General features: G+C 38.2%; 1 protein-coding gene across 4 annotated transcripts in view; it reads left to right on the forward strand.

The window, feature by feature from the left end:
* Positions 1 to 24,069, forward strand: part of fam171a2a (family with sequence similarity 171 member A2a) — a 48,194-nt gene extending 24,125 nt beyond the window's left edge. For all 4 annotated transcript variants that reach the window (XM_052543698.1, XM_052543705.1, XM_052543712.1 and 1 more), the window contains 6 exons: positions 2,051 to 2,143; positions 13,682 to 13,840; positions 14,022 to 14,201; positions 20,027 to 20,140; positions 20,356 to 20,482; positions 20,766 to 24,069. In XM_052543698.1, coding sequence (XP_052399658.1) covers positions 2,051 to 2,143; positions 13,682 to 13,840; positions 14,022 to 14,201; positions 20,027 to 20,140; positions 20,356 to 20,482; positions 20,766 to 22,305 — 2,213 coding nt within the window. In that variant the 3' untranslated portion in view covers positions 22,306 to 24,069. The remainder of the gene's footprint in view (positions 1 to 2,050; positions 2,144 to 13,681; positions 13,841 to 14,021; positions 14,202 to 20,026; positions 20,141 to 20,355; positions 20,483 to 20,765) is intronic.
* Positions 24,070 to 24,210: the final 141 nt, after the last annotated feature.

Raw genomic sequence — 24,210 nt, forward strand, 5'->3', positions numbered from 1 at the left:
GGGTGTATAAATGTGTATTGTGTTGTCACAATGCAGCAGAAGATAACTAAAGTTACAAATTATGTAAAATGAAACCCCACTTTGCTAATGCACAGGACCCTCCCTCTCTTCATATGCATTTTTCTTTGAGCTTCTAGCTAATGCAATGTGGGCAGTATTGTTGTCACTGCCTCTGTGTTTTGTGCCCTACCAAGCAGAATATTAAAGAGACCAGAGCCCCTTCTGCTCATGGCATCTGTGTGTGTGTGTGTGTGTGTGTGTGTGTGTGTGTGTGTGTGTGTGTGTGTGTATGCATAACTGCACGGGTGTAAATTAGCATGGCTCGGCTGTGTCACGATTCCCACAGTCTGTTCCTTCAAGTGACAAGCTTTTTTTATGTCAGAGCTGGGGAAATCTAAATGTAATATACTCTGCACTTGGGTCCTGATATCTTCTGGTGGTCGGTTTAATATAAAGCAGACAGTCCCTATAGAATATTTATTATTATTATTATTATTATTGTCAATAAGCTTCCATTAGATTGAAGAGCTTCATGTTCTCATGAAATAAACACTGTAAAACATGAGGTGTGGATAAGCGGGGGGGAGATTTCAATGTGCCATAGCAGATGGGAAATGGACACAGGATTTCTGCTCCCAGCATGCAACAGTCTTCTGGAGCACTGCCAGCATATGTCCTCCTGCCCATAGAGGAGCACTGAAGGGTGAGGTACATTTAGATTAGCTGACAAAGATAGATGTTGTTGGCACCATAGTTTTAGTGCACGTAAATGTACTACTAAAAAAATAAATATTTAATGTTGGCATGCCTTCTCATGATATGTCAAAGGCTCTGATGTTTACATTTAGATGTCCGTCCTCTTGACAAAATATTGATGGGTCCAAAACCTAAATCCACTGAAGGCCAAAGGAGCTGATGGTGTGGTAATGTTCTAAAGGAAGTCATACAGCTTTGTCAGGTTTTACTTGCTGTTATCAAAAGCTTGTTTGAAGTGAGATCACGGGTTCCTGCTGTGTGGCAAACCTGAGGATTTGACCGTGCTGAGTCATGTCTCACACCTGTGAGCTAGCAGCTACATCTGGTGAACTACGGCAGAGGTATATTCCTACAGCAAGAAAACAAAAGCCTTGTGCTCTTCAGGGTCAGTCATCCCTGAAAATAAAAAGAGGGTGGATGGTTTACTGATGGAGATGGAGATTGAAATACAGTAGCATATACATGATGCAAATTAAGATGCAGTAGGACAACCCCAACCCTGGTCCTGGAATACCTCCAACAGTACACACCATTTGGACATCTTTCTTATCTGACTCACCCATTTTAGGTCTTTGAGACCCTGTTCACACCTGGTATTAGGAAACATTTTGGTCGACTGAATCACAAGTACACACAAGTTTGTTTTAGAATCAGGACTGGTAAGAGAACATTGAACATTCGCCTTAAACCCAAACTTACGATTCCAGATGGCAAAGTTTAAATCCTGTCTGGCTAACATGAATAAACAACACGTCCCATATTGTTTTAGTTTTAGGTCAGAAGGCAGAGAGGAGGCATTCTTTTGTGGCTGTTCAAATCCATGATCGTCCACATTACGAGAGCAATACTATCTAATGTACTCGACTACCTCTGGAAGTGGTTTAAAGTGGAAAAGCTCAAAAGGTTTTACACCCCATTAATAACACCTGTATTTACCATCATGTATTTGTGATTGGAATCGACCAAGATGCATCTTAATACCAGGTGTAAATAGGGCCTGTGTCTCTACTAATGAGATGATGTGAGGACTCAGATTCAGATATTTGGTGGAACTGCTTATACTTTAATCAGGATTATTTTCTGAATAGAAAGTTCAAAATAACAGCATTTATTTGAAATAATAATGTTTTGTAATATTATAAATGTCTTTACTGTCACTTTTAACCAATTTAATGCATCCTTGCGGACAAAAAGTGTTGATTTCTTTTCAAAAATAAAACAATACTAACCCTAAATATTTAAAAGCTAGTGTACTAATGCTTCTGTTTTTGTGTCTCTCTCACTTGTGTTTCAGTATACGCCTCCGTAAGTCTGTACTTAATTCCCCAGAGACCAGCCACTCTCCTGCTGTTTGACGATGTGGTACAGTTACTGTTGGGTTCTCCAGGTGAGGGTGTTTTTTTTCTTCTGTTTTTAGCCTTAATGTGACCGTTTATCCAGAAATGTAAGTTCTGTCAGGATTTGTTCTCATTCATGTCTTTTCAAACCAGTATGACTTTCTTTTGTGGAACATACAGGAAGATATTGAGAAATAAACAGTGTCATTTACAGTGGTAGCCAAATGGGCTCAAATATTGTTTGGTTTCCAGCATTCTGCAAAAATCTTCTTTTGTGTTGCACAGAAGAAAGGGTTGAAACAACATGAGAGTGAGTAAACGGTTACTGTCCCTTTAACCATAGCCTTAAAGAGCCTCAACTCTCAACACACTGAATCTTTTTATTTATAGTGGTATGAAAAGGGGAGTGGGAATTACTAAGGTGAGAAAGGGATCAGTACATCACAGTTTGGGCTCATACCTATGATAACCATATGAGTACCACACTTTTTCAGATGGTTTGACTTATGCTTTATGTCTCTGTGGCGGTTCAGCCAGGCTGGAATCTGAGATCCAGTGTTTAATAATCAGGCTAACACCATGACCTCGTATCTCAAGAGCGGCCAATAAGCAGACACAATTTAACTGAGACTGGACACAATGCCTGCTAGCGATTTCACCACGTTGCACGCTCAATAAATGTCATTAAGATTTACAAACGTGATCAAATGACACATTTGCTTTGGAAAGAGGTTGTTTCCTCTGGCAACTGCAGCCTGTGTTGAGAAACTGCTGCCTCTGTTGCCTGGGTGGCTTGTGTGTTTTGCAGTGCCAGTCAGTGTTTAATAGAGAGTGCTATGGCTCAAATTATAGTTGTGGTAAAGTGACTTTTAGTTAGGGTTAGGGTTAGGGTTAATGCTTTCTGGGTGGGAAGTAATTTTACCCAATGGACCTCTAAGTATGATGTAATGTGCCTTGAATATGTAACTTGAATATCAAAGCCCTGCATATCCTTGATGAATGAACCAGTAGTTTTTCAAATGTATACTTAACGAAAACTAAAATAGTGCTTTACCATTAAAAAAAAATAGTACTGAACCATACTTTGAAAATGAATACAAATAATAATATTAATTATATATTGATAAGTAAAGTTAGTTCATAGTTCATTAATATTAACAGAAGCAGCTTTAAAATTTAAAAATGTATTAGTAAATAAAATGTCTTTTATCAACCTTACTTAATGTTACAAATGAACTCTTATTGTAAAATGTTACTACTTCATTTCAACAGTCATGTTTAAAGATGATCATCTATAAATATCTACAAAGGCCATAGCACTGAAATGACATACATATGGATATTGTTGGTATACTCTCACACTTTATTTGCTTGTTTGAAAACATTTGATTATCTAATTAAAATATCAAAATATGTTAGTCACACATCAGGCAAAATCACTGCACCGCGTCGCATCTAGGAGATCTCGAAAGACAAACATTTTGCTGAAAAATGCACAATACATTGTGTTTTGTCATTATGGTTTGTGACAAATATAAGGTAATTTAACGGAAAACTGTGTGACTGGTGCTCAGAGTTTGCTTTCTCACATCACAGCTTTAAATCTGCAACTTTGCTGGCTAACAAATGCAATAATGTGACCAGCTGGATGTAAACTAATGCAAATAGATGGTAACAGTCATGACATTAAACATTTGGGTGTGGACTTGCATGTGTTTTGTGTGTAGGCATCCTGATGCAGCTCTTTCTGCCTGATTCGTATTAATTTAATGAGCTTGATCTCTCCGTGCATATAGGGGTGTCCCTGATGTGCTCAGTGATTATAGTTACATGCACTCAGTGTCCTCCCATTCCCTCTTCCTCTGTGACAGCACAACAGCTTGCTCTTATTCCCTCTTCACATTCAGTAAAAGAGGTTCTCGCACCAGAATACCATCAGTGTCTCCAAGCTGCTCCAGAAATAAATGGGCAACTTGTTGGGCCCAGCACAGAAAAAGGCCTTGCTGACTGATTTATACATTTTAATAACAAGTCCTTAAGTAATCGTACATTACTGTACCAAAGTATTTATTTTTATTTATTTCCTGGCTTGAGTGATACTGAAACTGGATACAGTGAAAATTGGCAGGAGGTCACAGATGCTTTACATTCTATTTTAGATCTTTCCATCTAATTAAAAAAGCTTAAACTTAAATGTTATTTAAGCAGCCAGTGAAATAAACAGTATATCTAATAATGTAATGTAATTGGCCACAACTATGATCCTTTGTCATCGGGATGTGGCGTCATACCACAGTTGTTGACCTACAGCTAAAGATAGATGAACTTGAATTGAATTTCAAAACTCTCAACAATCAGTCTATAAACAACTATTTTAAAATGTCAAACCACTGTGAAACACTGTGTTTTTGTAGTATTTATAAACTATCATAGAATTTAATAATATTTTGAATGTAGCTACTTTTATTTATACAAGTAATTTGTTATCTAATATTTATATTTTATTTGATTTCAATTCAAACTTTATTTCAATTAATAAAAACTAATTTTTTTGTAGTTTTTTTTTTATTTTTTTATAAAAACAGCTGTAATAATAACAGCTGTTAAATCAGTCTCAGATAATTGCAGGATTCTGGTTTCAGTTTTAACAAACTTGTCTATTGTGAAAATAGGACAATAATGAAAAACTTCTATACATGTTTTTAAATGCTATATTATATTTGTAATATATTTTATTTACTAGAGCAGAAGTTTAAGTATAGAGTTGTAGAGAAAGTTGTTTTGTATTATTATATTTATATATTTATGGAATAGAACGTTTTGTGTGTGTATACATAGGAAATTACTTAATGATATAATGATATAAATGTAAATTTAAGTATGTTTAGGCATCCATTTAAGTTGCACTGCATCATTCACCCTCAGAGAACCCTAACATGATGCTTTGATAGAAGTAGACGGAGATCAGGACTCACACTAGCATGTTTTTTTTATGTTTCAAAACCTATTACCATGGAAACTTTGGCAGTGGCAGTGGAATGTGCATTTTGTAATAGGAGGGGTTATTATTAAAGTGTTGCATATCTGTCTCTGCTGCGTGGGAGGAACGTGTCATGTAAAACCTGATCTGAAATCTGCTGGTCTGTCAGTGAGGGTTTGCTGCTGACCTCTGTTGTAAAGAGCTTGTTAATGCCTCCTGTATTCAGCATGGGACTTAATTGTTTTGTTCAAACATGGACCTTCAGAGTATTTGTTTTGCAGAGTTGGGTTATGTTTTTTTGGAACATTTTAATGAAAAGTGAGTCAAGCAAATGTACAGACAGAAACAGCCTAAACTCGTAGTGTGGGTGGATTTTAGTGTTCACCGCATGACAGCCTGAAAAGAAGCTACTCAATTGATTTGGGCTTCATGGTTTGTTTAGCAACATGCAAATATAAATGGTGAAATTGAATGTTTTGATTCAATGGGCATTGTTGTATGCCGTGTTTGTATATCTGGATGTCTTTAGGTGCATTTTAATTAATGTGAATTTAGAACAATTGAATCGAATTGCAATTTTTGATACACTTGTCAATATTTGCAGTGACTACAACCACTTTACAAAAAAGAACACTTTATTTTAATAGCCCTATCTCTAGTTAAATCTATCTTAAAACTATGCATAAATCAGTCTTATAATGTCCTCTCTCTTCTTATTTTTTTCCATTCTCTGGCCAAGAGGGGCATTATGTCTCCATCTCCCAACAGAGCTCAAGCACATCTGAAACTGAGAACATGTGCAATTTGACTAGAGAGGGAGGCAAGGTGAAAAGGGAGGGAAGTGTTTTTTTGTTTTTTTTGTATTTGAGAATAAACTTGTGAGAATCAAGAGGGAGTGTGAGTTAAATTGAAATATCCTGAGACCTGCTTGCATGAACAGATTCCATTGACAAAATGGCAGGTGATCTCCATTGAATTCAGACATTGATAATAATGACTTTCACCCAAAAATAAAAATTCTGTCATTAATTACCCTTAAGTTGTTCCAAACCCATAAGACCTTAGTTCATCTTCAGAACACAAGCTCCAGAAACGTTCCAAGGACATCAGTAAAATAGTCCAACTGACAGTAAACTGCCGCTGCATTCTATTTATTATTAATATTAATGTATTAATAATGTAATATTAAAGATTACATAAGTAATACTTGATTGGATTAACTGACTGACTACCATATGGGGGTGGAATGTATGACCAGAATATTTTTAACACCATTTTATATAGGTGTGCACAAATAGTTTAAAGGGGGGTGAAATGCTCGTTTTCACTCAATATCATGTTAATCTTGAGTACCTATAGAGTAGTACTGCATCCTTCATAACTCCAAAAAGTATTTAGTTTTATTATATTCATAAGAGAAAGATAGTCTGTACCGATTTTTCCCGGAAAAACACGAGCGCCTGGAGGCGTGACGTGTGGGCGGAGCTAAAGAATCACGAGCGCCAGTTGCGTTGACAGCGTTTGGAAGCTGTGACAGCTGTGAAGGCTGAAATGGATGGTTAGATGGCGCGCACACACGGTTGGTGGGGCTCCGTGTTTGCTGCACTTTCTTCCAGACTTACTCATCTCTTTGTTAGATCCACACATCTTAAATATTGGTTGGTCAAGCTTTTAACACCGATGCAATCACCGCTGATATCTAACAAAAAACAAAGTATATGTGCGCGTTTTGATCAGAAACGACCTGAACGCCAGAGACGGCACACAAACAATCAATGCCATCTGAGTCTCTACTTGAGTCTCTACCTGCTGTTCATCTGCACTACAGCGGTATTTTTCACATTTTTTGCCTCTAAGACTGGTTTCTTAAAATCCAGAACCCAATCAGAGTTTGTAAGAAATGATCAAATAAGCCTTTTTCCCTAGAAAATACAACTGTATAACTTCGGATATGGACAACTCATCATTTACCGTTCCTTTTTAATCTTTGATCCAAGGCGCACTTTACGCACAACAAAATGTTACTCCAACTGCATTAAAGCAAACAAATCCTATGCGGCATCATACCTTTTCCTTCTGGTACTGCTGGCGGGAGATGTGCAGCTCAATCCAGGCCGGGCATTGTGGGTGCATCTGTGGGTGCACCTGTTGATGGCGCGGCGGGCCTCCTTCCCCGCCAGCGAGTGGAGTTTCTTGCCCTGGATGACACTGGTTCGATCGGCTCCTTACTACCTGGAGTGCTCGCGGATGGCCGGTCTCTGTTCGCCGGCGAGGACGGAGCCTGGCGCGGGGACCTGAACGTGCAGCTCCGCGATGTTGGAGGGACGGCGGAGCAGGCGGAGAGAACGACCTGCGCGGTTGAGGGGTTGACTGGGGCCGGCGCGACGGTGGATAACAAGCTGGCCTTTGCGAGTTCCCTGAACCGCTCAGCTAACAGTGCTGGTCGGCGAATAAGAACTGTCCCCGACAAAGTAAGATCACTCCAAACACAAGCATTGACTAAACAGAGACAAACTTTATTCTTTCAGACTGTTAATCATGCCAGAGTGGTTTGGGATTCCACGGCAAAGCCTAAAGGTATTTTAGGAGGTCATTTAAATATCAGAAGCTTATTTCCCAAGCGAGATGAGATCAGGATATTGTTGTCTGAGTCCAACGTCGATTTTCTATGTATTAGCGAAACTTGGCTGCATGATAAAATTCCAACTAGTATAATCGATGTTCCGGGGTATACATGTTTTAGAAGGGACCGAACTGTGGGAAGGGGTGGGGGTGTACTGATCTATATTAAGGACACATTCAACGCAAAGCAAATGTATCCAACTGTTGATATGTCAACTGAATGTCTATGTATTAATGTAATATTGTCGGAAAGTATGCAATTTTATATTTTAGTGGTATATAATCCTCCCTCGGCATGCACTGCAATGCTTTGTGAAAACTTGGATGCGATGTTTAAAAATTTTAAGCAGAAGAATGAGGTGCTTGTCTTCGGTGATTTTAATATAAATTGGATAGACAAACATTGCAGGAAAAAACTTAAAAATCTTGCGTCTAAACATGATTTTATTCAAATGATTGAAACCCCTACGCGTATCACCAGGAATACTCAAACAATAGATTTAATTTTCGCTAACAAACCTGACATAATCATAAAAACATATAATTTGGTTACTGGTCTATCTGACCATAATATGATTTTAATTGCAAGAAAACTGACAAAGAAAAGAATGAGTAGATTTTTAAATTCAAATCGGTACTTATTTAAACTTGAAATACCTCGTAAAAAGCAGACTGAATTTGAGAAAGAGTTAAAGGGTGTTAACTGGGATGAGCTTCAACAATTTGATAAAGTAAACGATTGCTGTAATAAGCTTATGTCTGCTATTGGGAGTATTGTAGATAAATACATTAAAAAGCAAAAGAAATCCCAGAGGAAATTTCAGCTACCATGGATGAACGATAATATTCGAAAACTGATGAAAAGGAGAGACCTTGCCTTGAAAACTTTTATTAAGACCCGAAGGGACACTGATTTGAAACTATTTAAAGGTTTGCGTAACCAAGTTGTCAAAGAACTTAGAATGTCTAAATCAAATTATTATATTCAAGCTCTAACAGAGGCTAAAGGGAACGGCAAATTAATGTGGAAACAAATAAACAGCCTACTAAATCCAAAGGGTAATCTCACCCAAACAAAATATGAACTTAAAATGGGTGAACACACCATCAATGATAATGCACAAGTTGCTAATGAATTCAATAACTTTTTTATACAATCAGTTAACAACCTAGCATCAAGCTTTCCATGCTGTAACGATATAGGCCTAACAAAAGTAGACCTGTTTGAAGGTCAAGATAACTCATTTCAGCTCAGGGAGGTTAGTGAGACAGCTGTTTTGAAAGCTATACAGGACCTTAACACCACCTTCTCAAAAGATATTTTTAATTTAGATACAGCTTTTCTTAAAAAATATAGCAGCATTTTGGTCCAGCCTCTCACCTATCTTGTTAATATATCCATTAAATCAGGACAATTCCCAGATGGTTGGAAATATGCTCTAGTTATACCAATTTTTAAATCAGGAGATGACAAAATGTCTTGTAAATACAGACCTATCAGTCTTCTCCCAGCTTTATCTAAAGTTTTAGAGAAGATTGTTTCAGAACAACTCATGCACTATCTTGAGACAAACCAGTATCTGAGTCCTATGCAATTTGGATTCAGGCACAACCAACCATTCCACAGAATCTGCAATCTGTCTATTAACTGAAAATATCAAACAATCACTTGACCAGGGAAATGTAGCTGGTGCTGTGTTTCTAGATTTAAAAAAAGCATTCGATACAGTAAATCACAACACATTAATTTCAAAATTAGCTAAATTCAACTTATCCAAAAAAACATTGTCCTGGTTTGAATCATATGTAAAGGGCCGTGAACAGTGTGTTGTGATTAATAGTGTGAGATCCACTTTTCTTAAAATTAAAACAGGCATTCCTCAAGGCACGGTCTTGGGACCTATACTCTTCAGTCTATATATTAATGACTTACCAGACGTAGTATGTCCAGATATAGGTCTACTGATGTATGCAGATGACACAGTGGTGTATGCATCTGCTGATACATGTATCTCTGTGGCTGACAAACTTAATGCTAATTTAGCAAGAATATTATCTTGGCTGGCCTCATCTTGTTTAACTCTTAATACTAAAAAAACAAACTCTGTCTGCTTCTCTATTCAAAAACTACCTCCAACACAACTTTTGAACATAAAAATTAATGGGGAACTTATTGAACAAGTACCTGAAGTGAAGTATCTTGGAATAAATATAGATTATCAGTTGAATTTTAAAAGTCATATTAAGAAAATCTGTAAAACCATTAGGGCCAATTTGAGCTGTTTTATGATGATAAGAAACTATCTGACTCTCGACTGTGCTTTTATTTTTTTTTATTCTATGATTCTTTCACACATATCTTATGGCTTAACCACATGGTCTCAAGCTCATCAGTTATCAGTCAAACCCATAGAGTGTCTTTACAACCGAGCCTTGAAAATTCTAGACAAGAAGAGAATAAGGTACCATCACTGCCAAATTCTAAGTAAATATAAGATCTTAAGTTTTGCTAATTTTATTTCTCTGCATCTGGTTAAACTGGTCTTCAAATGCTTAAATGATGCTTCTCCACTACCGCTCTGCAAAATAATAACAAGACAGCAAAGTACTAGATGCACCAGATCATCTTAAATGCATCCCAACATTAGCCACCTTCAAAAAAAAAAATCAAATTGTGGTTAATTCAGGAACAAAGTTGCTCTCATATTTAGTCTTCTGAGGTTGTCCTTTCTGTATACTTTTAGTACTTTTGTATTACTTCCCATTGTATTGCATTTTTAGCCTTTTTCTTTTCCGTTATTATATTAATGTTGATGTGAATGAAACTATATTTGTTTGTTTCCTTTTTTCTTTTTTACCAAAAAGCCCTACTTAGGGACAAGTGTTGTAAATTAGCTTTAGCTAAAAACATTATGATACATGCATCAGATGACTGTCAAAGTTTATCTATGTTATTGTATCTGTCCCTATCCAAATAAACTTAAATAAAAAAAAATAAACTGAACGAGAGCAGCAGCAGCAAGGACTCGCTCGAGCGGGGCTCGAACCCGGGTCTCCGATGGGAGGCGGACGCACTAACAAGGAGGCAGAGATATTTTAAGCAGTTTTACTCACCGCCTGTGGTTCCAACACACAATCGTGACCCTTTTTCGTTGGGATTGCATCATCCTTAAGAAATGAACGATACGCAAATCCGTCGTCAAACTGGGCCATGTTTGTAAAACAATCATCTTCGAAATGCAGGGGAACAAACACAAACACTTACACAACTCCGTTGATGCTCTGTAAAAATAAACTCCATCCACTGGTCCCTTAATGCTGTTTTTTCTTTGGTAATCTGTGCAGGGTTGTCTTGCCCTGGCAACCAAAAACACACTCCTTTTGTGACATTTTGCGATGCTCTCGCTCTGATCAGTGATTGTCTGTGCACAGCCTCTCTCTGCTCTGCTATACGGGAGCGCGCGCTCTTCCGGCAAACGTGCCCTCAGGACCCATATAAGGAAATTCCACTCCATCTAACGTCACACAGAGCCATACTCGAAAAAAACTTTCCGAAACTTGTGACAAACCGGAAGGAGTATTTTTGGAACAGAAATACTCCTTCAAACGTACAACTTAATTTTTGAAACTTTGTCCATGTTTAGCATGGGAATCCAACTCTTTAACAGTGTAAAAAACTCAGTATGCATGAAATAGCATTTCACCCCCCCTTTAATATGTATATTATTTGAAAAATAAAAACACAATTAGAATTTTACTACATTTTGCTTTGCTGGCCGTAAATGCAGGGAATCCATGATAAATCCTAAGCCAGCAAACTAAAGAACTAAATGCACTGGGTGGAACTGTTGAGCGTGTTAACAAGTTAAATATGTTTGATCCAAGAATGTCATTGTCTGCCTCGCGATGTTTGGAATTACTTTGATCACGTGTGAAAAGGGGAAAGTGGTTTAAGAACAGAAAACACAAAGCGCTGTCAGAAACTTTCCTTAGCACACCATTATCTTTGTGTCTTAGGAACGCCTGTGTTGGCGCACATTCAGAAAAGATGTCAAAAACTTGATTAAAAAATAATGTCTTTCTTGTTAAACATCATTTAATTAAACAAATACTTGTTTTGTTTTTTTATGAGCCCAACTATTTTTATACAATATTGAAAAATGTCCATACCTAATTTCCTACTGATCACAATAATAGTTTGTATCACAAAATATATGCTGACAGTTTATATTTTTTGTTTATATTTTAACAACTTTGTAACAAAGCCTATTTTGAAAATGAAATAAATACTTTGCAAATGAAGTTTATATTACTGGCTGTGACCTATAATAATGGTCATTATAATGCTGGCCATTCTCACAATTGAATGCACCTACACCAGAGTGAGTAGCAGGCATTAACATCATTAATTCTCATTGTTTTCTTCAGACTGCTTGACCCCAAGGTCAGCAATACTAATCTATAGCATTCAAACAGCCCTCTGTAAAAAAGACTCACTGAGGCTACTAACATCTATGTCTTTGTTACATTTACATTTATTCATTTAGCAGACGCTTTTATCCAAAGCGACTTACAAATGAGAACAATAGAAGCAATCAGACCAACAAGAGAACATCAACAGTAAACAAGTGCCATGACAAGTCTCAGTTAGTCTAGTATAGAACGCATATAAGAATATAAAAGACAAGAAAAGGTAAGTACTAGTATTAGTTAGTTAAGTGCTGGAAATGGTGATAAATTGACTGGTGCAGTTGAGGGAAGATCACTTTAGTTATTTTTCATGAGTAGTATGTCTCTTTGGTGAGCTGACTTCCTCAGGGGTTTTCATTTTCTCAATAGCTCTCTGTCCGTCTTTAGAATGATACGAGTCAGTGAACACTCCCCTCTGGACCAGAAAGGTTTTGCTCTGCTTCACTAATATTGGCTAATGTTGGTAGCATTTCAAAGTAGGCCCAGTTGCCCAACAAAAAGAGAATAAAGGAAAGCTAGAAGTTTGGGGAGACACAATGGTCAGTAATAAGAAATTCATTGTTTTCCATTTACTTTTTATGACGTCTGTAAATTTTAAGGTGATATATTTTTATATGCAGTTATGTTCCTGCTATTCATGAAGCCAGCTGACATTTGTGATGTTTATCATTGAGCATCTCTCCGATAGAAGGAGGTCTCAACAGTTGAGGTTGTCATCATGTAAGATGTGAAATGCTGCCTGTGCCATGGTATGCAATTAGACTAAGAGACAGAAACCTAAAGATATTAGTCACTGAGTAAGCTATCACATTATCTTTGCTTTTTATAGCCCAATTGAATCTTACGCTTGTCTTAAAGGCTGGTATTTATGTTTGTTCCTGTTGCTCAAAAGGAGACGGTTAGGCAAATGGTATCTGGTTTAATTTTAGAGATTCCTGTGGATGATTTGCGCTGTATTAGTTTCACATCTCATCAATTGCTGGATATGATAAGTAAATAAATGAATAACTGTGGCCAAAAGAAGGAGTGTCAGCCTGCCTGCTTTCAGTGGTCCCCAAGCACTGTCATGCTATCCTAGATGTCTGGGCTGATCAGTGACCTGTAAACCCAGCACTAATCGGAGCAGACAGCCTACAGTGAGAGATGCACGCTTATATTTTAGGCCTTCTTATTCCCTTATTCCTATTTTCCTCTTCCACACAAAGCAAGCCAAGTGGAGGAGAGGAAGAGATAACTTCTTCTCTCTGACAGGCAAGAGAGGAGAGTAAATCAAAGCAGTTATGGCAGAGAAATGAATCACTATAACACCCAGAGCAGCTCATTATTAGGGCTGGGAAGTAATAACTGGCAATAACTTATTCAGAACAGCAGTCATACAGGGCAGACATTGTAGTAATGATTTGCGAAACAGTTATGACTTCATTCTTTGTCACAAACCATAAATTCCTAATTAATATATCCGTACTCACTATACCTGTAGATTTTTATTAGTCTTTTATAAATCCCTGTTGTCTAGGATCCCGGAGACAGCCATGGGTACAGCTTCAGAGGAGAACCATCCGACCACCCCTAAACAGCTCTCAAATCACCCTCTCTGCAATGCTCACCTCCTCCCGCAGTCAGTATGAGCTTGGGGGGTTTCCTTACCCTCTTGCCTTGGAAAACAACTCAACAGGTGAGATTAGCCAAACACCTCTTCAAAGAAAATGTTTCTGTGGAGTTACCTTGCATCTAGCATTACCCCCCACACTTTAAAAATTCATCATTGCATAGAAAACTGCAGTAAACAGAGGCTTGCAAAAGTGGCCTCATGGAGTTGAATCCATTTTTTTCTCTTACTGTCTGCCTTGATTCAGGAACCAACAGTAGCTGGGTGGAGCTAACTGCTCTAGCTGCAATGTGTGTTCAGCTCACTGGGCCCAACGGCACTGAGGTGCAGGTGTCAGAACCCATTCACATCTCCATCCCCCTTCCTTTTGACTCACCTCTCAAGGCTGCCACCAGTGTCCCAGTATGGAGGTTCGAGGTCAGGACAGGTAAATAGCATTTGACAAAAATTTTGGTTAAGTTTAAACAACAGTATGCAAATAGAAAATGTTATCCTATGTTACTCCTTACATGGCTCAAACTAGAAACTTTTTTATCAGTGTGATCAGGAGGGTGATTTCATCGATTTCGATGACACCATGTCCGTTTTACCCTTTTGCTGATACAGATTCTACAGCAGCCTAGTTCCTAATAGTTCAGGGGTGTCACTATCCTGCAGAGCTTTTTATTAATGAAACACCTGAACCAGCTAATGTAGGTTGTCAGGAATACTAGAACTTCCATGTAAGTGTGTCGAGGCATGATGGAGCCAAACTCTATAGGACATTGGCCTTCCCCCCAAAAAAAAGGTTTTGGACACCACAGTGATAGTAAAGTGACGTGACATTCAGCCAAGTATGGCAACCGATACTCAGAATTTGTGCTCTGCATTTAACCCACACACACACTGTGAACACACACCTGGAGCAGTGGGCAGCCATTTATGCTGCAGCACCCGGGGAGCAGTTAGGGGGTTCAATGCCTTCCTCAAGGGCACCCAAGTCGTGTTATTGCCAGCCCGAGATTCAAACCCACAACCCTAGGGTTAGGAGCTAAACTCTCTAACCACTAGGCCACGACTTCCCCTTTACATTCAAGCAAAACTAAGTCAGAATATGAGGATTTAGATGACAAGGGACTGAAAACAAGGGCTTAACTTGACATTTGGGAGAGGGTGTTGTAAAATGTTTAAAAGTGTACAAGAAGCAGAGTGAAGAAAAGAAAAATAGTTAATAAAGGACATATATGGAGAAAGACACTGTGGAATTTACAGATCTAGTTGAGAGCCATTCAAGCAGGTTCAGATAAAGTGAGAGCAGGTAAAGTGAGTGTACAGTACAAATCAAAGAAGCTGTTAGGTCTTCTCGCATTGGAGAGATAATTGCCTGCCAATTCATTGACCCCATCACGACATAGCTCCCAAAACAGGATGTGATTCATTAGATTCAAGCTTTGCAGAATTCCCTAGATCCTTCACTGATGCCAGCATAATAAAGAGAACAGCTCTGGTGGAAAAATCAATATGACTAAAAGAGGGTACTGGCTCACTTTCTGACTTTACATTCAGGTCTTAGTTTTGTGTAGATTGCTCTTGATATAATTGCACGACATTCCATGTTATCTTGTACATGTGTGTTACATTTTTTTAGCTGTTCACCCTAATGTCTGGGCTGCTTATTTAGCTCTTTCCTAAAGTGTGGTTAAAGATTCGTTTAACCTATCTTAGGTCCACAGAGAAATCTTAAATGATTTTAAACTAAGCAGCTTAGTCTATGGCAGCCTAATCCCAGCTTCCCCTTTTATCCACAGTAGGCAAATGAATTAATGGTCAGGGAATGTAGTCAAACTTCCTGGTTTGCTATTGTAACGTTTTGACAGATGCAAATATGTTTCCCACATGACTGTGATAGCTGTCCGTAAGAGGGTCATTTGACCTGGAAAGCCTTCTCTGACACATTTGATCCTTTCCCACCCTGTTTTCAAGATAACTGACAGATATGTCTGTTGAAAGAATATTTTGTTGTCAGAGTATCTCTCCCTATAAAAATATATGGTTGATATAGGTCGGATATTGAAACAGATTTAGTATTATTTCACAATGCAATAATAAAGTAATTTCATACATATACAGTACAGACCAAAAGTTTGGACACACCTTCTCATTCAAAGAGTTTTCTTTATTTTCATGACTATGAAAATTGTAGAGTTACACTGAAGGCATCAAGGGCTATTTGACCAAGAAGGAGAGTGATGAGGTGCTGCGCCAGATGACCTGGCCTCCACAGTCACCGGACCTGAACCCAATCGAGATGGTTTAGGGGTGAGCTGGACCGCAGACAGAAGGCAAAAGGGCCAACAAGTGCTAAGTATCTCTCGGGGAACTCCTTCAAGACTGTTGGAAGACCATTTCAGGTGACTACCTCTTGAAGCTCATCAAGAGAAGCCAAGAGTGTGCAAAGCAGTAATCAAAGCAAAAGGTGGCTACTTTGAAGAACCTAGAATATGACATATTTTCAGTTGTTTCACACTTTTTTGTTATGTATATAATTCCATATATAATTCCACATGTGTTCATTCACAGTGGTGGACAGTAACGGAGTAGCTTTACTTCGTTACTGTACTTAAGTACATTTTTCAAGTATCTGTACTTTACTTGAGTAATTTTATTTTGAGTAACTTTTACTTTTACTTCACTACATTCCGAAGCATAAAATCGTACTTTCTACTTCACTACATTTCATAAAACATATCGTTACTACCTATAATATATCACGTGCTCCGAGACGCAAGCGGTGTCTGATTCATCATGAATGAACTGAATCTTTTCAAAATAAACTTTTAAATCGGATCGCGAATCGCACCAAACGATTCGTTTAGGAATTAGAATGATCCGATTGCAGCTGTTCTGGAGTCGACCACTCACTGATTCAAATGAACCGTTTAGTGCGAGTCTCCAGAAGTAAGAAGCGGGAGATCTTGTGAGCGCGCGTGCGTCTGATGTTGCTAAAAGTAAGTTATGTCGAAATTTTGGATTAATTATTGTAACTGAAAATCATATTTAGGTCAAAATTTTCAGTTGTTTGGGAACTAAATCCGTTGTAAAGAGTGATCTATTTAAGCCCACTGAAATGCTCGAGTGCAGACACATCAATTTTAGGTAAAAAAAAAAAAAAACTTTAAATAAAACAGATTAAATACAATAACTCATGCACGTTCAAATTCCCCGCTGCCATAATGTTAACAGTTTTATTAAAATGTCCTATGTGACGTCTGTTTTTAAATTGTTTATCAACAGTAACGTTATACATATGTATATTGTTTGGATTAACTAGACGAGTAGACAGACATGAATGTTTATTCATAACCGTACTGAAAATAAGTAAATATTGTTAGCTGATGCTAACTGTCTAGCTAACAAGCTTGTTGGTGCTAAGTTGAGGTAATTTTTATAAATAATGTCCAAATATTTTTATTCAACCACCTATATATATATATAGAGAGAGAGAGAGAGAGAGAGATTACATCTGGGTAGAAAAGAAAGGATGTGATGTTCAGAACATGGTAACTACAGTAATTATTAAAGTGGGAAGAGATGCACCCCGTTTGGCCAGGTTAGTTTTTAAACCATAGACAAGGTTTGAGAAGGAAAAAATCATTATGAAAATATAATTATATATGTTCTTCCTAACTTCAGGCCTTATTATCATGTCATATATAAAGTTACAGTACAGACCAAAAGTTTGGACAAACCTTCTCATTCAAAGAGTTTTCTTTATTTTTATGACTAAGAAAATTGTAGATTCACACTGAAGGCATCAAAACTATGAATTAACACATGCAGAATTATAAATGGAATTATATACATAACAAAAAAGTGTGAAACAACTGAAAATATGTCATATTCTAGGTTCTTCAAAGTAGCCACCTTTATTACTGCTTTGCACACTCTTGGCTTTCTCTTGATGAGCTTCAAGAGCTAGTCACCTGAAATGGTCTTCCAACAGTCTTGAAGGAGTTCCCCGAGAGATGCTTAGCTCTTGTTGGCCATTTTGCCTTCTGTCTGTGGTCCAGCTCACCCCTAAACCATCTGGATTGGGTTCAGGTCCGGTGACTGTGGAGGCCAGGTCATCTGGCGCAGCACCCCATCACTCTCCTTCTTGCTCAAATAGCCCTTGATGCCTTCAGTGTGACTCTACAATCTTCATAGTCATGAAAATAAAGAAAACTCTTTCAATGAGGAGGTGTGCCCTAACTTTTGGTCTGTACTGTAACTTTGATGTTCTGTAAAACAAACTTTAAATTACTTTGTTCTTATTGGTGAAAAACAGATGGTCAACTCTGTTTTCTCTCAGGTACATCACAGTGTAAGCTTCACAGTGAACATTACTCTCATCAGCATAGTCCATATCAACAACAAAAATATATCTTGACTCCATATAGTGGTTATTTTGGAAAAAATCCCAGGTATTTTGAAAAAAATATGTGCTAATATAACATTAAATTAAGTAGCCTATATAAAATTGCAAACATCTATCTTTCAGTACTTTTTTACTTAAGTACATAAAAAATTGAGTACTTTTGTACTTTCACTTGAGTAAGATTGAAAAAGGAGTACTTTTACTTTTACTGGAGTAATATTTTATTATACGTATCTGTACTTTTACTCAAGTACTTGATTTGTGTACTTCGTCCACCACTGTTCATTCATAGTTTTGATGCCTTCAGTGTGAATCTACAATTTTCATAGTCATGAAAATAAAGAAAACTCTTTGAATGAGAAGGTGTGTCCAAACTTTTGGTCTGTACTATATATCATGCATTAATAATTAGGTTATCATTTTAATCTTAATTATATCATATAATTTTATTTCAAAAAAAAAAAAAAAAGAACTTCGAAATATCATTCAGTCTTATACAATTTCCAGTCCTCTTTTAAACTAAGTGACAAGCATTCATCAGATTATTTTTGACACGAGTGATAAGGTAAGCAAGTGCTTGTTTTAAAACCAAAGAAAGAATGCTTTTGAACTATGGTAGCTTAGTGCATAGAGCTGCTCAAACGGTGCTTACCAGTTTCCAGGATGCCAAAATCTATGTAGATAGAGAATGCTTGAGCGCTTAAGAGAAAGCAAACCTTGAATATTCAGTGTGTGTGGGTGATCAGAGAGAAATGTGTTTCAGAGGATAGTTCACTGTGGAGAACAGGGGCCTGTATTCCCGAGCGGTGGGCAGCTGTGAACTCTCAGCAAGTGTGTTTTTGACCATGTGATAGACACAAGTCTGTATTGTTTCTTGCGTTGCTTTGTAGACTGTAGAAACTTAGAAAATGGAAACGCAGCTCTCTGAGTCTCTTTTACTAACACAACATACATTATATGATTTCACTGACTGCTCAGACTCCCTCTGCTTTATCTTAAAAGTGTGAGGCCTGAATGCCCTAGTATGTTCAGATTCTAAAAACATTCAGTGTCACTGAAATTTGCTACTAAGTCCCTGTTTGCTTTGGAGACAGATCACAGAAAAAATAGCCCATACAGATGATACGGATGATTTTGTACATGGTACTGGGAAAGCCCCCTGCTTTGGAGCACAGGTCTCCCAGCTGAGCTGAACATATAGCACCTTCTAGTGTGCGTAATTACACATTGCATACAGCTGCCTGGGTCAGTCTTGAGCAGCTTTGTGCTGTAGGTAGCTGGTTCTTAGGATTCTGTTGTGGAGCTGAGAGTGCACAAAGCTGTGAAATATGAAGTTATAAATAGCAGTGTAACAGGCAATAAAAAAAAAAAATAGATTCCAATGAAAGTTTTATTGCTATTATGTAGTATTGTTTTTCTTTGTAATAACAGGTTTATTTTGCACACTCCAATTGTGAAGTCCAGCACAGGGTGAGCATTTTGTGTTCAGTGGAGGGAGACATTTGAAATCGTATTTGTCAGGGACATGTCAGAACATATTAACTCTCTGTGTTCTTTTGTTTGGCCTTAGGGTATGTTGCACAATTTGTGTGCCTCACTGCCGTGCTTTGATGCTCTATATTACATTATCTGTGTGATTTTGAATATTGAATTGTAGCCTAGACTGATCCTAGATCTAAAATTACTTTTTAAATGAAGAAAAGCTATCGAATGTGTCATTTGGCACAGTTTGGGTCTAATCTGTCCCTGGCGCACTGCCCATTCACATTTAGTCTAGCTTTTCCTGTAAGCTGAATGCAGTTCATTGCATTTTTCACTGTCTGCTCATTTTGTAATAAAGTCCTGGTTTGGTGCAGGTCTATGGGTCAGAAGTGGTGCTGGATACATTAAAAAAGAGGACACTCAGATGACATGGAGTTTTGTGGCTCCAAATCTGGGATACTGGCTTGCAGCATTTCCCTCAACCTCAGGTGAGACCAGCAGCAGTTATATGGTATATTATATAGTATGAAAAATAACTTTTTACATACAAAACAATTACGTTTTTACATTTTCCTTGATCAGTAACCATGAAATGACACAGAATGACTTTAAAGATTCAATTAAAAATGCTGATCCATATCTATATAATTATATGACTGTGTAAGAGATGGGTAAATAAAATAAAAATACTTTTGTGTTAAAGGAACAGGTCTGAACACCTCTGGTCTAAGGGACATCACTACCTATCACACAATTTTTCTGCTAGCAATTCTGGGTGCCATGGCCCTGCTAGTGCTTATTCTGCTGTGTTTGCTACTGTACTACTGCAGGTATCATTGCTCTTTGTGTTTTTGTTTGTGTGCCTAAAAAAGTAATTAATAGCTTATCCTTCTAGGCATGGCTTTAAGTTGAAAAACCCATGTCACAGCAAGACCTTTGTATAGGCATACACAAAAGTCTTGCCGTGAGCTTAAGATCACGTCCATGAGCAAACTGAGCAAGACACTAAACTACATTTGTATTTGTCATTATTTTGGTCAAACTGTAGTCCGTAAATGTAGTCTGTATATATATTTGGTATAATGTCTAAGATATATTATTATGATATTTCAGGAGGCGGTGTCTAAAACCTCGGCAGCATCGCCGTAAGATGTACCTCTCAACCACTCTGGAGAGCTCGAAGAGAGACCAGGGCACATCCACTTCCCACCTAAATCTCATCAGCGGTGGACACATGGAGACAGCGTCCTCAGCCGCAGACCATGATGGCATCAAATCTGACCTTTCCTCCAACCGTGATCTCCACAGCTCTCGAGAGGACTTCTTCACACATGGCCCCACCCAGAGACAGCACAACTCCAGGATAAATGCTGACAGAAAACGAGGAGAGAGCTTCCCATTAAAGACCACTCGCTCCTCAAACACAGGAACTCGAGACCTGCTCCTGCAGGATGACTGTAGCAAAGGTTACAGCTCTGCTGAGGACTCTGAGGAGCGCAGATATCATCACCATAATGCTAAAGACAACCAGGGCTATTCATCAGACCCACCGTCTCCACCTCCACTTTTGCCACCATTTACTACCCACTATCCGGATCACAGTCGGGACAGCAAGCCCCCAGAGTATTATACAGCGGCAGGGGATCACCTCAGTCGGCCCAGTTCCGTAAACACCCAGCCTGGCCAGCTGATCTTCTGTCATTCTATGGAGCAGATGAAGGAGAGCATGTACCACAGCATGGTGCCCACGCTGGTCATCCCTGCACATTATATGCATCTGTCCTCTGACCTGTCGGCTGTGGAGCAGGCAATGGAAAGGCAGCAACAGCTGCAGCATGATATGGAGGGCATCCAGGTTAGCATGACGCTGCCGCGCCAACAGAGTCAAAACCAAAAGCAACAACAACAGCAGCAGCAGGCCAGGCAAGAAAAGGAAGAGTCGTCGTCTAGCCAGCAAGCAGAGGGACCTTCAGTGGAGAACTGGGGATCGGAACAATCCACTGCCCCCGTCCGTATTCCTGTCCTTTTCAATGACTCCACCATTGCACAAATGAATGGAGAGCTCCATGCAATGACTGAGAAGAAGCTGCTGGAGCTCGGAGTAAAGCCACACCCTCGTGCCTGGTTCGTTTCCCTTGACGGCCGTTCAAACTCTCTTGTTAGACACTCCTACATTGAGCTAAGCAATGAAGCCTTGCGTGCACCCGTGGGCCCCAGCAAACTAGCACAGGACCACCATACTGAAGCACTCCCCATGAGATCAGGGAAATCTACTCACCGGAAAGGAAAAGATGAGGGCAGAGTGAAGGAGGGAGGTGAAAGAAAAGCTCATGGAAAGATTTATTCCAAGCTTCCCATTATCGAAACACCAGAATCAAGCAGCGAGAGCCATTCAGCCATATACTCTCCTGAGGAGAACTCCACACAGCCTCTGCTTGATGAGACCTCTGAATCCAGAGGAGGGACGTTCCCTCGTAAAGGCCGTAGTCGGGATAACAGCACTCGTAGTAGTGCCAGCGAGGTCCACAGAGACTCTGTCACCAGTCCTGATGATGACAATGAAGTTGACGACAAAGATGATGATGGAGAGAATAAGAAGAGCCCCTGGCAAAAGCGTGAAGAGAGGCCCCTCATGGTTTTCAATGTCAAGTAACACATTCTGTCCAGGACTGGTTATGGCACCATCTTTTCTATACATAATGTTCTTATAGATGCTTGCTAGTTATGAAGATGCAGAGCTGGAAAAGAATCAGATGAAAAGCACAATAAGAGACATGGCACTTACCTGACTGATAGGCCATAATCCCAACAACAAAAGACTGTAGGTACCAAGAATTAGCGCTGGATGCCATGTGTAAAGAAGCATCTGAAGTCCTCACACCCTTTTAGATATCCTTCAGATGGTTTAAACATCTGATGTAGTTCTAGCTGTAGTTCATGAGGCTAGAGGGAGCCATAACTTTGAATCTGCAGTCTTCTCAAAAGGTTGTCTCGCTTTCCTCGAGTGACACCCGTTTTTTGTAAGAATGACCATGAGCCATTTAAAACTTTAGACTTTGGGAAGCAATCCATAAGCCTTAAAGAGCTCTTTCCATTTCAAAAGAAATATAAATAAATATATTCATATGGGCGAAAAAGAGGGCTGTTGTAAGGTTTGAATGATTTTATCAATCTAGAATGACTTTTATTGTAGTGGTTCACACAAACGTTTAATTTGTTAATATTACTATGTAGAGCTAAACCGTTAAGATGTGTGGAAATCGTATATATTTCATAAAGAGGAGTGAAATGTTTGCTGAATAAATCTGTGCGTTTACTCCAACGTGACTTATCGAATCCTAGTGGTTGACACATAATGACACTGTATTTTGTACTATTGGTAAAAGTTCCCCTTTTATACTTATCTAAAACTAGTCTTGGCGTTTTTTTTTTTTTTTTTTTTTTTTTAAGGAGACTGGGTTAGGAAAACTTCTCTTAGATATGAATAAAAAGTTCTGCTTGTATAACCTACTGTACAGAACACAATTTGTACTCTGAATAAGCCTTCCCTGTTGGTTCAGTGCAGCAGTAGGAATTGTTTTGACTGACTTACCTTGGACACTTGTGAAAATGTTTTCGCACTAATCTTTGCTGTAGTGCATTGGAACTTTTGCCATAAATCAGAACCACTGCAATTTTATTCTTTTAACTGTGGAAGTACAATTTTGAACCTTTTTCATTTATGGACTTTTTGTGTGTGACTGAAAATAAAAGACTAAGCTTGAAGTGGATGTGCATGGATGAATTTACACAAAAATGTTGTACCAAGTATTTTTTTTAAAAACAATTATTGCTTGATTAAGCACTCTTACTTAACTCTGTGAACTACTTATTCATAAATAACACCCTAGTAAATTTACACTCTCACTTCAGTCTTATTCATTTTATTTCTGACTACTCACCATCAGTCTCTGGTTACCAGACAGATTGCTCATAACACACTGACTGTACCTGTTATTTTCATTCGGCAGTTGACATTTTATTGTTATACTGACTTTAAGCCTTGCCCTTATAACATGTGAAGCATTAGCAAATACATTATTTTGAAAACTAAAAGACAACCTACCATGTAGCATTATTTGCTCTTTTAAGTTTGTGTGTGTGTGTGTGTGTATGTTTTATTTAATGATGTTCCTGTCATTAAAGAAGTTATGCTGAATAATTAATTATTATATTATATAATAATTATATTATAACGGTTCAATATAAATATATAAATATATTAAAATAGTATTATTTAGATTTGTCCATCACCACCTGTAAAGTAGTTGTTGATATAACTGCCTGTTGGCAAGTGAATTTGGAACAGTTTGCGGTGCATCCCTGTCTTTATTTTTGGTTTTACTTACCATAAACGAAATAAATATTTTTGATTTAATATTGTGTCTACATAAGCATTTGTTTTCTGGGTGAGGGCCACAGGCAGTCACTAGGTGGCACAAGGTTACATGGATTTGTCATTTTAAAATTCAATGTGTTGGTCTATGATGTGTTTCCATAATTTTAGGAATACTGCTGT

This window comes from Carassius gibelio, chromosome A3, assembly GCF_023724105.1.
Source record: "Carassius gibelio isolate Cgi1373 ecotype wild population from Czech Republic chromosome A3, carGib1.2-hapl.c, whole genome shotgun sequence".
NCBI lineage: Eukaryota > Metazoa > Chordata > Actinopteri > Cypriniformes > Cyprinidae > Carassius > Carassius gibelio.